Below are 17,258 nucleotides of genomic sequence, written 5' to 3' on the forward strand. Positions count from 1 at the left end.
GTATGCATGGCTGTGATCCCTCACCTCCCTGAAGTCTTCGCTCATATGTCACCTTCCTTATGACTAACAATGACATTTAAAACTGCACTACCTGGCCGGGCGCGGTGGCTCATGCCTGTAATCCCAACACTTTGGGAGGCCGAGGCGGGCGGATGCCTGAGCTCAGGAGTTCAAGACAGGCCTGGCCAAAACGGGGCAACCCCCTCTCGACTAAAAATATAAAAAATTAGCCGGGTGTGGTGGCACGTGCCTGTAGTCCCAGCTACTCGGGAGTTTGAGGCATGAGAATTGCTTGAACTCGGGAGGCAGAGGTTGCAGTGAGCCTCTCTGCAGAGACTGCATAGGCTGGAGTGAAGCAGATCGCGCTACTCTTCACTCCAGCCTGGGCGACAGAGTGACACTCTTGTCTCCAAAAAAAAAGAAAAAAAGAAAACCCTGCACTACTTACCATTCTTCTTTGTTTTATCTCTCTCCACGGCACTCATAACCTTCTAATGCACAATATTTTATTTTGCTTATTGTCTTCCTACACGAGAGATATTAATATTAAGCTCCATAATATTTTTTGTATGTTCTGCTCACTGCTATATACCCAGATTCTGGTACATAGTCGGAATTCAATAAATAACTGCTAAATGGAATTAACAGGCAACAGGAAAACATTCTAGTCAGACATATTTTGAGAATAAAGGATTTACAATATTATATAAACTTAGTTGATAAAGCAGCCTCGACTTCCTGGGCTCAAGGAATCCTCCTGCCTCAGCCTCCCATGCATCTGGGACCACAGGCAAGCCACCATGCCTGGCTAATTTTATTTTTTTTTGTAGAGACGGGGGTCTCACTTTGTTTTGAGATACTGATGACCAGACTCCAAGAGTGCAGAGGCAGGGCAGAGTGGAGAGAGGAAACGGAGAAAGGGGAGAGAAAAGAACGGGGGAAAAAGGTAAAGGGGTCGACCACGTGGAAAAATAGCCTACCTGAAGGGTTGAAGGACTTCTGATGCCTAGGAAACCTATCAGAAGACTGTCTCCAATACCACGATGTGGAAGCATGGAAATTCCAAGGCTGGCCGCTGGGTTGAGGCTGAGAATCAAGAGGGGATTGGGCGTCGAAGGGGGGTTGCGCCCCGGGAAGAATCTGGGCGTCGAAAGGGGGCGGCGCCCCGGGGAGAGACTGGGCCTCCATGGGGGGCTGCGGCTCAGAGGAAGGCTTTGACCCGGCTGCGGGAAGCGAGGACGTAAGCGGTGGTGGCGGTGGCGGCAGCATTGCCCAGAACATCCAGCTGTCCCGCGGCGGGGCAGTGTCGCTCAGGGGCCCTACCGTGGGAGTCAGCTCGGGAGACGCACGCCACCCGGTAGGAGTCGCGAAATCACTAGTCGGCTCAGCCATACCACCAGCAGGGTCGGGAGTCTAGCACGCGACTGTGGAGCAAGCATTAGCCGTCACTTCCTTTACAGTGAACTACACGGCTCAGCCAACCACAGGCTTTACGTCATTGGTCGGCGCCGGGAAACTTGCCATTCTTCGCTGCTGATCGCGGGATTCTTTTTGGATAGGTTTGACGTTCGTGGATAGACTTGTATCTGTGACCAGTGTCCGCCACCGCGGATGGCAAGAGACCTGATCGGACCGGCCCTGCCGCCCGGCTTCAAGGCCCGCGGAACAGCAGAGGACGAAGAGCGGGACCCGAGCCCTGGTAAGCGGCGGCGTCTCCGCTGCCCACCAGGCCCATCTACCCCCTCCCTGGCCGGGCCCTGCTAGCTGAAGAAAGTCGGAGGCCTAGGAGGGCGGAGGAGTGGGGAGTGGGCACGGCCCGACCCGAGAGAACTTTTCTCTTCCCAAACAGTAGCAGTGGGGAGGAGGCTGGGGGACCCTCCTAGAAACCGAGCTTTGGCGTTGTTTGGCTTCGTGATGACAATACATTCTCATTTAGCCTTAATATGAGCTGCACGCTGCCCTAACTGACTGATACCCATTCAGTCATTTAAGCCGTATAAGAAAAAAACTATTTTCCCATGTTGCAAATGGGTACGCCCAAGCCCATGCCAGTGTCTAGATCATACTGCTAGATCATGGAGCGCGACTTGGAAGCGGTTCTCCTAACCTCTGTGCCATATTGCCTTCTGATTACAAGAACCTTGCAGATCCTGTTCTCTCCAGCCCCCTACCTGCCTTCCTAGCCACTCATTCTGTTATTGCATCTGACAAACACAGCCCAATACTCAATCTAGTCTGAGTTGCTGCGCAGTTCCTTAACGCTCTAGGCTTCTGGACTTCCTCTGGTTGCATTTCTAAACATAACTGACAAACTTCTCCCCATCCTTCAAGGCCCAACTTAAATGTCACACCAATAAAACCTTTCCAAATTTCCCGAAGCATTGTCATGCCTTTCTTTTTGCCCTCGGGTTTTTTCCTAATTACATTGCATATTTAGGACACTGTATTTGAATAATTTGTCGACATAATCTGTCTTCACCATTGCACTATGGTCTTCCACCTGAACACGCAACAGGCACTTGGCATATACGAAACAAATGCTTCTCGGATTCCGGCATGCATACCTATCTGCTTTAATGTTTGTTCACATCTGTAAACTAGCACCGAGAACCCAGTTGGAGACGAGAAAGCTGAAAGAGTAACCCTGCCATTTCTGAATGTAATTTTTCTTCCTGGTCTACCCGGAGGCCGTCTTTCTACTACAGGCCCCTTTCCAATCTAATTTCTGTCATAACCACTTTAAAAATTACTCTTTCCAGCCGGGCGAGGTGGCACAAGCCTGTAATCTCAGCACTTTGAGAGGCCGAGACGGGTGGATCACTTGAGGTCAGGAGTTCGAGACCAGCCTGGCCAACATGTTGAAAGCCCATCTCTACTAAAAATACAAAAATTAGCCAGACGTGGTGGTGGGTGCCTGTAATCCCATCTGCTCTGGAGGCTGAGGCAGGAGAATCGCTTGAACCCAGGAGGCGGAGGTTGCAGTGAGCCGAGAGTGCCACTGCGCTCCAGCCTGGGCGACAGAACGAGAGTTAGTCTCAAAAAAATAAATAAATAAAAGTAAATATAAAAATTATGCTTTCCTTCCTGTAGGAGATAGCTTTAAAAAAATAAAATAAGGCCAGGTGCAGTGGCTCACGCCTGTGAACCCAACGCTTTGGGAGGCCGAGGTGGGCGGATCACGAGTTTAGGAGTTCAAGACCAGCCTGGCCAACATGTTGAAACACCCATCTCTACTAGAAATACAAAAAGTAGCTGGGCGTGGTGGCACGCGCCTATAATCCCAGCTACTTAGGAGGCTGAGGCAGGAGAATCGCTTGAACCCAGGAGGTGGATGTTGCAATGAGCTGAGATCGTGCCATTGCACTCCAGCCTGGGCAACAGAGCGAGACTCCGTCCCAAAAAAATAAAATAAAAAATAATGATTTTATTTTAGCAAGAAAGGTTCCATTCGACCAAGGTTGAAGAAAGGTGTGCTTAACCAATTTAGCTAGTTGGGTTCCTATGTGTATGTTGTTCCTGGTTCACCATATTCCCTGATTTTATTTTATTTTTTATTTTATTTATTTATTTATTTATTTTTAATTTTTTTTTTTTTTGAGCCCGAGTCTCACTCTGTCGCCCAGGCTGGAGTGCAGTGGCGCAATCTCAGCTCACTGCAACCTCCACCTCCCGGGTTCAAGCAATTCTCCTGCCCCAGCCTCCTGAGTAGCTGAGATTACAGGCGCATGCCACTGTGCCCGACTAATTTTGTATTTTTAGTAGAGACGGGGTTTCCCCATGTTGGCCAGGCTGATCTCCAACTCCCGACTTCAGGTGATCTGCCCACCTCAGCTTCCCAAAGTGCTGGGATGATAGGCGCGAGCCGCTGCACCCGGCCCATATTCCCTGATTTTAAACCAACGCAGGATTTGCGGATAAGCAACCACCATCTCCTGCATAGATAATTCTGTTACGGTTTGCTTCCATCATTCTGCCAGCTTTTATGTCAAGTACATCTTTCTTTGTCTACTCTCTTCTGTTTGTTTCTTTTATGTGTTCTTCCTCCATTCCCCCCAGCACTTAAGGCTGTGCATGTGTAATGTGTATATTGCCCTCTACTTGAAGGAGTTGTATTACAACCTGCCTGGCACATAAAAGATTCTTGGGGCCGGGCGCGGTGGCTCACACCTGTAATCCCAGCACTTTGGGCGGCCGAGGCAGGCAGATCATGAGGTCGAGAGATCGAGACCATTCTGGCCAACATGTTGAAACCCTGTCTCTACTAAAAATACAAAAATTAGCCAGGCATGGTGGCACGTACCTGTAGTCCCAGCTACTTGAGAGGCTGAGGCAGGAGAATTGCTTGAACCTGGGAGGCGGAGGTTGCAGTGAGCCAAGATCGCGCCACTGCACTCCAGCCTGGCGACAGAGTGAGACTCCGTCTCAAAAAAAAAAAAAAAAGAAAAAGAAACATTCTTCGTATGTATTTGTTGAATGACTTCTTTTCGTCAAGCACAATATCTTAAACGTGATGTGTCATTTTTAACACATAATCTCCCCTGCTGTAATTCCATTCCCTTCATAACCGCCTAGATGGCTGAACCTAAAACAGTTGCCAAAAAATCTTCATATATCATTTTTATTTCATCTATCTGGATTTTTAAGAAGTTTGCCAGTACCAATGGCCTTCACATCCACTATATCACACCATAGAAGCTGCACTTGGAGCATCTTCCAGTTACTACCTGCATCACCACCCCTCCTACAACCAAAGGGTAACTGCTCTCTTGATTTATAACATCACAGATTCTTTTTGCATGTTTTCTCTTTCGTAGCTGGCTTCCTATCTTGGTACTACATTACTCTGTGAGATTCATTCATGTAGATTAGCATTATCATAGATTGTTGAAGTTCGTAATCTGGTCTTTAAACAAATAGAATTATTATAGGTTGTTTTTTTACATTGCTATATAGTCATCCATTGGATGAATGTTCTGCAGTTTACCCATTTTACGTTGGATGGACATTTGAGTAATTTCCATTTGGAGGCTGTTATAAAACGTGCTCCTATGCATTGTAGTATATGTCTTATGGTAGATACTCCCAGCTTCCAAAGTCACCAAAGTTCTCAGCATGTATGAGAATTCTAGTTGTTCCACATTCTAATACTTAGTTTTTTTCTTTTAAATCTGGTAGTTTGTAGCAATATCTCATGGTAGTTTTAATTTGTATTTCCCTGGTGACAAATGAAATTGACTAGCTTTTCATGTGTGACTTGACCATATGAATACATGCTGTGTTCAATCATTTGCTTATTTTTCCATTGAGTTGTCTGTCTTCATATTGATTTATAGAGTTCTTTTTATAGTCTGGATATGAGTCATTTTCCAGATAGGTGTATCAGAAATATCTTCTCTAATTCTGTGGTTGTTTTTTCACTCATGTTGGTAGTTTGGATTAACATAAGTTTTTAATTTTAATATATTCTGACTTTTAATTTTTTTCTTTTATTGTAGAATTTTTTGCATCCTATTTAAGGTATCTTTGCCCACCCCAAGGTTATAAAGCTGTTCTATGTTTTCTTCTAAAAGCATTATTGTTTCAGCTTTCACATTTATATTTGCAATTCATCTGGAATTAATGTTTGTGTGTGGTGTGAGATACGGATGAAAATTTTTTGCCCCTGTAAGGGTATCCTGGCACCATTTATCGAACAGACCATCCTTTCTCCACTGTCACCTTCCTTATAAATCAGGCAACCATATATATGCATCTAGTTTTTTTTCGTATATTCTGGTAAAATATACACATCTGTCATATTAACCATTTGTAAGCATATAGTTCAGTGGCACTTAGGAACAGTCACATTGTTGTGCAGTCATCACCACTATCCATCTCTAGAACTATTTTCATCTTGCAAAACTGAAACCTATACCCATCAAACAATAACTCCCCATTCTCCCCTCTGACCCAGTCCCTGGTAACTACCATCTACTTTCTTTTTCTGTTAATTGGACTATTCTAGGTACTTCATTTAATGGAATCATACAGTACTTGTCCTTTGGTTACTGGCTTATTTCACTTAGCATAATTTTTTCAAGCTTCACATATTGTAGCATGTTAGAATTTCCTTTCTTTTTAAGACTCAAAAATATTCCATGTATGTATATACTGTATAGACTACATTTTGTTTATTCATCTTTTGCTGGACCCTTGGGTTGCTATGTATGCTATTGTGAATAATGCTGTTATGAACATGGGTGTACAAATAATCTCTTCAAATCCCTGCTTTCATTTCTTTTGGTCGTATACCCAGAAATGGGATTGCTGGACCATGTGGTAATTCTACAACATTTTGAGAGGCCGGGCACGGTGACTCACACCTGTAATCCCAGCACTTTGGGAGGCCGAGGCAGGTGACCTCACCTGAGGTCAAGAGGTCAAGACCAGCCTGGCCAACATGGTGAAACCTCGTCTCTACTAAAAATACAAAAATTAGCCAGGCGTGGTGGATTACCCAGAGATCCTGTTAAGATGCCAACTCTGATTCAGGTGATCTGGGACCTGTAGTCCCAGCTACTGGGGAGGCTGAGGCATGAGAATCACTTGTACCTGGGAGGTAGAGGTTGCAGTGAGCCAAGATCGCGCCACTGCACTCCAGCCTGGGCGACAGAGCGAGACTCCGTCTCAAAAACAAAAAAAAACAATTTGAGGAACTAGCATACTGTTGTCTACAGCAGCTGCACCATTTTACATTCCCACTAGCACTGTACAAGGGTCTCAGTTTCTCCACATCCTCCCAGTGCTTGTTAATTTGTTTGTCTTTGTTTTGTTTTTTTTTATAATAGTCATCCTAATGGGTGTGAAGTGGTATCTCATTGCTTTGATTTGCATTTCCTTAACGATTAGTGATGTTGAGCACCTTTTCAATGCTTATTGGCTTGTGCATCTAGGTTTAAGAAACTTGGGTCAGGCATGGTTGTTTATGCTTGTAATCCCAGCACTTCGGGAAGCTGAGGCAGGCATTCTTGAACCCATGAGTTCAAGACCAACCCGGGCAACATGGCAAAACCCCACCTCTACAAAAAATACAGGTAGTGCATGCCTGTAGTCCCAGCTACTTGGGAGGCTGAGGTGGGAGGATCACATGAGCCCAGGAGTTGGAGGTTGTAGTAAGCTACGATCATGCCACTGCACTCCAGCCTGGGTGATAGAGTGAGACCCTGTCTCAAAAAAAAAAAAAAGAGAGAGAGAGAGAGAAAGTAACTTGAATTTAGAGTCTAATTTCTAAAAAAAATGCTGTCTCGCGGCTGGGCGCGGTGGCTCACGTCTGTAATCCCAGCCCTTTGGGAGGCCGAGGTGGGTGGATCACCTGAGGTCAGGAGTTCGAGACCAGCCTCAACATGGAGAAACCCCATCTCTACTTTAAAAATACAAAAATTAGCCAGGTATGGTGCTGCATGCCTGTAATCCCAGCTACTCAGGAGGCTGAGGCAGGAGAATTGGATTACCTGGTCTTCTCTGTTCCTGCTGCCCACCGTGTCCCATCCTACCTTAAAGTTTTCATGTTGTTCCCTCAGGTTTGAGTGCTCCCTCCCATCCCTTAGTTTCATTCATTTTGCTAGTTTTCAGAGCTCAGTACAAAACTTAATCTTGGGATTCAGGTATTATGGGCCTCCTCACGTGATAAATATAAAGTCACACAGTTTTCCAATATACATGGTTTTCTTAATAAAAGTATTCTTGAAATTATTTATTCGTGATTTTTTGTTGTTGTTGTTGATTTAGGGTCATTGTTCAGAATATCACATCATATATATCATTAGATAATTAGAAATGTGAGGCATTGGAGAGAGAGCATTTTTTTTTTTTTTTTTGAGATGGAGTTTTGCTCTTGTTGCCCAGGCTGGAGTGCAATGGCACGATCTCAGCTCACCACAACCTCTGCCTTAGGTTCAAGCTATTCTCCTGCCTCAGCCTCCTAAGTAGCTGGGATACAGGCATGCACCACCACACCTGACTAATTTTGTATTTTTAGTAAAGAAGAGGTTTCTCCATATTGGTCAGGCTGGTCTTGAACTCTCGACCTCAGGTGATCCTCCTGCCTTGGCCTCCCAAAGTGCTGGGATTACAGGCGTGAGCGACCGCACCCAGACTCAAGCCCCTATCTTTATACATACACACACACACACACACACACCTCTTCTTTCAGTTTCTATGATACCATACTCCCCTCATTTTTGTCTTCTCTTTGGGCAGCTCTTCTTCATCTCAAATAGTTTATCTTCGATTAAACCTTCAGGTGTTAAAGATTCTGAAAGCTGACTCCTAAGCCCTCTTTTTTTTTTTTATACTCTATTCTTTCTTTTAAGTGATGATATTCCCACCCATGGGGTGAAGGTTTTTATATAAGAACTTAGATGCTTATCTAACGTCTTTGTTTAATGATTCCCAATGAGAGTTCCTATCAGAATCTTTAAAAAATGATATGAACTTCTAAAAAAAGTCTTTCAATGTTCTAGCCAGTCTCTTCTTTCCTCCCCTGACAGGATTTTAATGTATTACAAGTTCAGGAGCAAAGACTAAATTACCCCCTCAGTCCCTGGGACTGTCCCAGTTTTAGCACTAAAAATCCCACATCCCAAGAAGCCCTTCAATCCCAAGCAAACCAGCACAATTGGTCACCCTATTTCTGTCTTCTGTAGCAGTGCACCTTAAACTTGAACATGTACATGGATTACCCAGAGATCTTGTTAAGATGCCAACTCTGATTCAGGTGATCTGGGTGAGACCTGAGATTCTGCATTTCTGACAAGCTCCCAGCTGCTGCTGGTCCTGCTGGTGCCAAGACCACAGTGTTTGTGGTGAGGGATGGGAGCACACGTGGCTTTCTCTATCTGTAGTTATTGTGCTGGATTGTTTGCTGGTTTGCCCCACTAAACCATGAGGAAAGGAACCACGTCCTAAGCCTCTGTAATCCCCAATACTGGCAGGGTACCCAGCACAAAGTGGGTACTCAGTAGATTCCTTTTGGCCGACTAGAGGACAGAGTAAAAATTCCTGGTCAGGCGCAGTGGCTCATGCCTATAATCCCAGCACTTTGGGAGGCTAAGGTGGGAGGATCACTTGAGCCCAGGACTTCAAGAACAGCCTAGGCAACATAGTAAGACCTCATCTCTACTAAAAATTTAAAAATTAGCCAGGCATGGTAGCGTGCACGTGCAGTCTCAACTACTCGGGGGGCTGAGGCAAGAGCATTGCTTGAGCTCAGGAGTTTGAGGTTGCAGTGAGCTGTGTGATCACACCACTGCACTCCAGCCTGAGTGTTAGAACAAGACCTTGTCTCAAAAAAAAAAAAAAATTCCTTAAGAGGGGCCCAGGATTTATGGGGGTTGGGGAAGCCAGGACCTGCGTGAATGCAGCTAACCATAATCCTTTGTATGGAATCTGGAAGAAACCTAATGGCTGGCTGGGAAGGGGATTTTTTTTTTTTTTTTTTTTTTTAAACAGCGTCTCACTGTCACCCAGGCTGGAGTGCAGTGGCACGATCTCAGCTCACTGCAGCCTCTGCCTCCTGGTTCAAGTGATTCTCCTGCCTCAGCCTCCTGACTAGCTGAAATTACGGGGATGCATCACCATACCTGGCTAATTTTTGTATTTTTATTAGAGGTGGGGTTTCACCATGTTGGCCAGACTGGTCTCGAACTCCTGGGCTCAAGTGATCCATCCACCTCAGCCTCCCAAAGTGCTGGGGTTACAGGCATGAGCCACTGTGCCTGGCCTCTTTTTTTTTTTTTTTTTTCAGTTTTTAAAAATTGTGATAAAATACACATAACATGAAGTGTACCATCTTAACCATCTTTAAATGTACAGTTCAGTGGCATTAAATACATTCAGATGACTGAGCAACTATTACCACCATATCCACATCTCTTTTCATCTTGTAAAACAGAAACTCTGTACTCATTAAGTAATAACTCCTCATTCCCCCCTCCAGCTCCTGACAAGCACCATTCTACTTTGTCTCTATGAATTTGACTACTGTAAGTACATCATTTGAGTGGAATCATACAGTATTTGTCTTTTTTTTTTTTTTGGACTGGCTTATTTCACTTAGCATAATGTCCTTAAGGTTCTTCCATGTGGTAGCAGGTGTCAGGATTACCTTCAAGTGAAGACTCCTGAATCCAGTCTGTTATCTGCCCTGTGTTCCTCACACTCTCCTGTCCCAGAAAGAGATCTGACAAGCATGACCAGAGTAAAGAGGAGAGAGGGAGCACACAGGTCTGAGATGGAACAAGTTAACTTCATTTGAATACTCTGAAAATTGACTGCTGGGAAATGTCCCCCGAAGTCATGCCATTAGAAACCCTGGGGTGCAAATATTTTCACAAGAGCAGTCCACACACTCCATATGCTGTTCTATGGAAGCTGAGTGGAGCCTTGGCCATTTTGACTCATAACTCCAGTCTCCTTATCTGCAGTGACCTTCACCTCCACTAATTTCACCTACATTTTAAGCTGGAATAGGGGGTCTACCCTACTCCAGCTCCAAAAACTCAAATTCAAATCTCATTCTCAGCAAGAACCCCTTATTCATTCATTGTTCCCACTCAAGTTACTCCCATTTCATTTGCTTTTTATTTTTGTTTTTTAACCCCATTGAGCCTTCTATCCCTAAGTACTTCCATCTGAGAGGAGTGCTTATACCCCTACTCCTGTTAGACTCCATGGTCCATCCATTCATCCACTCTCTTGCTGGTGCTCTCAACTGCTTTATCCCATTGGGTATTCTGCCAAACCCATCTAACAAAAGCCCAGCCCTGGATCAGTCCAAGTGTTTACCCCTTGTGAGCATACAGCCAGGCTACCTAATGCTGCTGGAAGAAACCTCATGCCTCCACAAGCTAATGCTGCCAAAAGTTAGCCTGTTCCCTAACTGGGTCCATAGGTCTGTCCAGTAATCCTCACAGGCTTCTCCTCCCTTCTGTTCCCCAATCTGCAACCATGGCTTTTTAAAACTTTCCCTTTCTTTCTAAAACTTTTATTTTTCCGTCTACTTCATTGAATAAGTAGATGCCATCATAAGATAACTTCCTCAATTTTCTGTTACTATATCTAAAAACTTTCCTGAACCCATGCCAAGCTTTTTGTCTGCCCTTTGGTAACAATGGAAGAGGTATACTGCTTCCTTCTAAAGCTAATCCTTCCATTTTTACTCTGACTCCCTTCCCTGTCCTTAGGGCCACCTGCCCTTAGCATTTAACCAAAACATTCAAATCTTTCCCATCTTTGAAGAAAACTTTACTTCATATCCCCCTCTAGCTGCCTCTTTTTCTTTCTCACTGTCTGTGGGTCTTCCATTTTCTCCTTAACCCATTGCATTTCTGCCCTCACCAGTCCGCTGAGACCCTCACCAATTCAAGGCTCCCTTTTCAGTCCTAGTCTTCCTTGACCTCACAGCAACATTTGGCCCCTCTTTCTATCCTCTCTTGGTTCCAACCATCCTGAACACCTTTCAGTTTTCTAAATGTGATGACTCTTTTGCTTTCAGGCTTTTGCAGATGCTTTTCTTTCTGCCTGGACTACTCTTCCTCCAGTCCCCACCTTCTTTGCCCAGCTAACTCAGGTCCACCCCTACATCACTGCTTCTAGGAAACATTCTTTGATGTTAACTATCTACTGCCTGTAAAAGATGGGTTGGGTGCCCCTTCTTTATATTTGCATGACTTAACTATGTCATGGGGTCAGCAAACTTTTCTTGTAAAGGACCAGATAGTAAATACAGTTGACCCTGTCTGCAGGTTCTGAGTCTTCAGGTTCAACCAACTCTAGATTGCAAGTACAATGTTCAAGGGATGTGGAACCAAGGCCATAGCCACAGATTTTGGTAGCTGCAAATTGGGGAGTTGGTCCTGGAACTAATCTCCCAAGAATACCAAGGGACAACTGTACTTTTGACTTTGCAGGTCAGTAGGCAAAATCAAGATTGTTGTGAAAGTATGTGTATAACAAGGAAGCAAACTTCACAAAATTTTATTGTTGCAATCTTAAACATAATACCATATAATTTTTTTGTAATACAGGTCTACTAATGAGAAGAATAGAATTGGTTTGGGGGAGTAACATTTCATTTCATCGGGGTTCAAGTTAGCGTTCCTAGTCATCAAAATCAGTTGTGGATGTTCATCTGTTAATGCTGATCTGTAATGAGATTTTGTGTATTATACTGAGTTCATTTTTTTGTACGCATAATTCTGTGTGATATGAAAAGGGAAATAAAGTGAAATATAAGGAAGGCATAACTCCTGTTCTCATGGAATTTATAATCTTTGGAAAATTATCATTGCAATAGGAGAGCCTCCTTAATGACGACAAGCATCACTGCTTTAGGAGAGATATGGAATAGTTCATTACATGTTCCCAAAATAATTTTTTGAGATTATTCATAGTTAAGAAGGATATCTATAAAAAAGTGAAGCCAGACACGTCCTTACTTTTATTAGGAGGTCTGTATTGTGGCATATACTGACTGATACTTTTAATATTCTTCTCTTTTTTCTTTTTTTTTCTTTTTCTTTTTTGAGACAGAGTCTCGCTCTGTCACCAGACTGGAGTGCAGTGGCGTGATCTTGGCTCAAAGCAACCTCCGCCTCCCGGGTTCAAGTGATTCTCCTGCCTCAGCCTCCCGAATAGCTGGGACTACAAGCACATGCCACCACGCCCAGCCAATTTTTGTATTTTTAGTAGAGATAGGGTTTCACCATGTTGGCCAGGATGGTCTCGATCTCTTGACCTCATGATCCGCCTGCCTTGGCCTCCCAAAGTTCTGGGATTACAGGCATGAGCCACCGCGCCTGGCCTCTTTTTTCTTTTTTATATTGCCATCTCAATATTCTGTCATTTCATGATGAAATAGTTGTTTATTTTGACACAACTCAAATAGAAATCAATGGTACTATGTGCTGAATGTTACTTTTTTATACTATTTTTCCTGTGATTATTTTTAAAAGGCCAGGATTTCTTAGATGAGTTTTATCTTCATCTGCTTATTATCTTTTTAAAAAATGTGTATCCCATTTGTTTCTTTAAAAATCCAAAGCAATTTTTTAGTTGTAATAGCACCAGGTGGGGTGGCCCATGCCTGTAATCCCAGTGCTTTGGGAGGCCAAGGCAGGAAGATCACTTGAGGCCAAGAGTTCAAGACCAAGCTGGACAACATAGTGAGACCCTGGTCTCAAAAAAATAAATAAAATAAATTTAAAAATTATTTGTGCATGGTGGCAAACACCTGTAGTCCTAGCCACGCAGGAGGCTGAGATGGGAGGATTGCTTGAGTCCAGGAGTTCAAGGTTACAGTGAGCCATGATCACTGCTTTCTAACTCAGGCAACAGAGCAAGACCCCATCACTAAATAAATAAATGAGTGAATGAATACATAAATAAATAAAATGTTATGTATGTATGTTATAATACCAAGAACAGCACATATTTAGACCATATTACACAACTAATTGCTTAAAATATATAAAAGAATAATAAAAATTTTTCTTGATACAAACCTATCCAAAATTGACCAATAGTATACAATTGATAAATTACATTGATAGCAGTCACATATAAGAAGAGAAAGAAGCAGAAGAGGAAAAAACATATCTTCCCTCTTTAATGTACTTAGAATCAAGAAGATGAAAAGAGCCAATCACTCCTATGGGGTCACACATCAGGTTAGAGGTCACATATAGTCTCTATTTATAATTGGGGAACACTTACGTACTAAGACATTAAGTCTTTTTCAGTAAACCCTAAACAGCAGTTGGAGATAGGAATCCCATCCATGATGCTTGATGTTTTCCTCTTTTTGCTGTAATGCAGCATGCCTTAGTTATTCTTTTCTAAGGCATGTTATGAGCCTGTTCTATAGTAATGCACCAAGAGAGATAGGAAAAATTTTTTTGAAATAGGCCAACGATTCCAAAACTAGCCTTAGTTTCTCCCCTGAGCTTTACACTGTGATAATGTTTGGCTGTGTCCCCACCCAAATCTCATCTTGAATTATAGTTTCCATAATCCCTGCATGTTGTGGGAGGGACCCAGTGGGAGGTAACTGAGTCATGGTGGTGGTTACCCTCATGCTGTTCTTGTGATAGTGAGTGAGTTCTCGAGATCTGATAGTTTTATAAGGGGCTTTTCCCCCTTTCTCTCTGCACTTCTCCTTCCTCCTGCCATGTGAAAAAGGATGTGTTTGATGTGTTTGCTTCCCCTTACACCATAATTGTAAGTTTCCTGAGGCCTCCACAACCATGCTGAACTGTGGCTCAATTAAACCTCTTTCCTTTATAAATTACTCAGTCTCAGGTATTTCTTCATAGCAGCGTGAGAACGGACTTACACACCCTATACACCCTCGTATGCCCAAGTACCACTGATAGCACCACCTAAATTTTTAAGGCTGTATGAAACTTAAAATGTGAAAAATGAACTCTCAACTCTCCCCTCCCAGCCTATTTTCTTCCCAGCCTTCTCCATGTTAGAGAATAGCATTGCCATTCACATGCCTAGCTAGTCAGGCACAAAACCTAAGACCTATCCTTGGTTCCTTTTTTTTTTCCTTCTCACCTCTAACATCCAAACCATTAGCAGTCCTCTTTGCCCTTCCATCAGAGTATGTTGCAAATCAAACCTTTTTTTTTTCTTTTTTTTTTTTTTTAGATGGAGTCTTGCTCTGTCGCCCAGGCTGCAGTGCAATGGCATGATCTCGGCTCACTGCAACCTCCACTGCCAGGATTCAAGCAATTCACCTGCCTCAGCCTCCCAAGTAGCTGGGATTACAGACACACGCCACCACACCCAGCCAATTTTGTATTTTTAGTAGAGATAGGGTTTCACCATGTTGCCCAGGCTGGTCCTGAACTCCTGACCTCGGGTGATCCACCCACCTCAGCCTCCCAAAGTGCTGGGATTACAGGCATGAGCCACCACACCTGGCCCAAACCATTTTTTATCAGCTTTCTAATGCATATCCCCTGTTGCTGATCTCTCTTGTCTGTTGTCCACAAGCAGTTTTTTGTTTGTTTGTTTGGTAATTCATATCATGTCTCTCCTGACCCACAACCTCCCAATGACTGCCTGTTGTAATTAAAATCCAAACTCCTGCTGGATGTGGTGGTGCATGCCTGTAGTCCCAGGTACTCAGGAAGCTGAGGCAAGAGGATCGCTTGAGTCCAGGAGTTCTGGGCTATAGTGTGCTATGTAATCTGGCGTCCACACTAAGTTCAACATCAGTATGGTGACCTCCGGGAGTGAAGGACCACCAGATTGCCCTAAGAAGGGGTGAACCAGCCCAGGTCGGAAACAAAGCATGTGAAAACTCTCATGCTGATCAGCAGTGGGATCGCACCTGTGAATAGCCACTGCACTCCAACCTGGACAACACAGTGAGATCTTGCCTCTTAGGGAAAGGGAACAGAAAAGGGAAAGGGAAAGAGAAGTCCAAACTCCTTATTGTAGCCTGTACTAGCATTTATTGAGCACTTGCTATATGCCAAAGACTTTGTTAGGTGCTTTGCATATATTAACTGATGTAATCTTCACAACAGTCCTGTGAGGTTGAAACTATTATTAACCTCATTTTACAAAGCAAGAGTGTAATAGGAAGGTTAAGTAACTTATCCAAATCACACAGCTAGTAAGTGGCCAACCTGGAATTCGAAGCACAGAGTCTGACTCCAAAGCAAGAATCTGGCCCCTTTATACCATCCAACTTGATCTCGTCATTTTGCTTTTCTTTAGCCACACTGGCCTTTTTGTCCATCAAGCACATCAGGCTTGCTCCCTGCATAGGAGTTTTGCACTGGCTGTTCCTCCATCCATGGCCTCTGTCATCTCATCATTTAAGTCTCCATTCAAATGTCTTTTTCTCAGAGAGATTTTTGCCTTACCGCTGTCTTTAAAATTACCCTCCCACATATACAGTATCACCTTTTTCCTATTTTCATAGCAGCATTTACACTATCTTAATTGATCTTAATTCTTTTAATGTTTGTTTCTCTAGAAGTATTTACTTAATAACTGTTGTTGGATGGGTGGTTGCTGACTATTGAATATTGGCTAGGATAGTGGTTAAGGATATAGGCTTTAAAATCAGACTCCTGGGTTCTTATCCCAGCCCCACTATTTAGTTATATGAAGTTAGGCAAGTCACTTGACAATTCTCTGCCTCAGTTTCTTCATCTGTAAAATAGAAATAATACCTCCCTTATAGGATTGTTATCAGAATTAAATAGAATAATGTGTATGTCTCTTAAAACAATTCATAACACCTAAGAACTCAAACCATGTTATTTGTTTTTTATTTATTACACTTAAGTTTTTGTAGTAACAAATATTACTATTACTACAATATTGAATGAATGGCATACCCAGAATACTCTTCGGAAAATCATGTTTCCAGGCCCTCCTCCAGGCCAACTGGGTTAGAATATCTGAGAAAAGGGCCCATGAATCTTTTAAAAATATATATATATATATTACGGAGTCTGATAAATATCCAACCTTAGGAACTATGACAGTAGCCTTTTATCGTCACTATTTAGGATCAACCTGGACAGTTGTGTCTGTGTGACATCATCATTGACATCATGACACTGCAGTGACACCATGTAGTAATTTGTAATTTTGCTGAGATGTAAAGTGAGAGCAAGTCATTCTGATAAGTGGACCTAGAAGACCCTTAGCACTCTCTCTAACATCCCCATTACAGTGCAGCCTCATTCTCTTCTCTGTATCTCTGTTGGCAAGCAGTAAAACTTAGAGTGACTCTAATTTTATTTCTGCTTGGAAAATCATCTCAAAAAGAAAACTAACCAAGAAATATGGGGATGCCAGGAAAGATTTTTTTTTTTTAAAGTAGTGGTTCTACCGTAAACTGTAAGAAAAAAAAAATCATGAAGCCGTTGGGGCTTTTTTGTTTGTTTGTTTGTTTGTTTTTGTTTTTTTTTTTGGCAGGTGCACCAACCAAGGCAAAAACTGCACATTATCAAGGAAATTACATGCTATTGCTATATCTATAAGTTCGGGTTTATAAGTTCAGATATTAACAAAGCTTTTGTGAATCTCATGAAAGAGATTGTGTAAGACATGATTTCTGCCTTCCTAGAGCTGGAAAGACAAAACCACTGTACACAAACAACAGCAAGTGAGATTAAAGTGAATAATAAATGACAGACAGCCAGGGCTGTTTATTTCAGAAAAGAAAGTGAAAATATCAGCTAGAAGGG

At 43.0% G+C, this 17,258-nt stretch overlaps 2 protein-coding genes across 5 annotated transcripts in view; one reads left to right on the top strand and one right to left on the bottom strand.

The window, feature by feature from the left end:
* Nucleotides 1-1,526, bottom strand: part of NUFIP1 (nuclear FMR1 interacting protein 1) — a 50,877-nt gene extending 49,351 nt beyond the window's left edge. Inside the window, exon 1 of one of the 2 annotated variants that reach the window (XR_010116018.1) lies at nucleotides 981-1,438. Coding sequence is in view for 1 of the 2 variants with exons in the window: in XM_055245264.2 (XP_055101239.1) it covers nucleotides 981-1,392 (412 nt within the window). In the remaining variant the exon portion in view is untranslated. Of the gene's footprint in view, nucleotides 1-980 lie in introns of both variants that reach the window. The other variant, XM_055245264.2, reaches the window with a different exon arrangement.
* GPALPP1 (GPALPP motifs containing 1) overlaps nucleotides 1,493-17,258 on the top strand; it is a 45,244-nt gene continuing 29,478 nt past the window's right edge. Inside the window, exon 1 of one of the 3 annotated variants that reach the window (XM_055245265.2) lies at nucleotides 1,493-1,699. In XM_055245265.2, coding sequence (XP_055101240.1) covers nucleotides 1,612-1,699 — 88 coding nt within the window. In that variant the 5' untranslated portion in view covers nucleotides 1,493-1,611. The remainder of the gene's footprint in view (nucleotides 1,700-17,258) is intronic. The other 2 variants (XM_063619139.1, XM_055245266.2) reach the window with 2 other exon arrangements.

The sequence above is a fragment of the Symphalangus syndactylus genome, chromosome 15 (genome assembly GCF_028878055.3).
Source record: "Symphalangus syndactylus isolate Jambi chromosome 15, NHGRI_mSymSyn1-v2.1_pri, whole genome shotgun sequence".
Lineage (NCBI taxonomy): Eukaryota > Metazoa > Chordata > Mammalia > Primates > Hylobatidae > Symphalangus > Symphalangus syndactylus.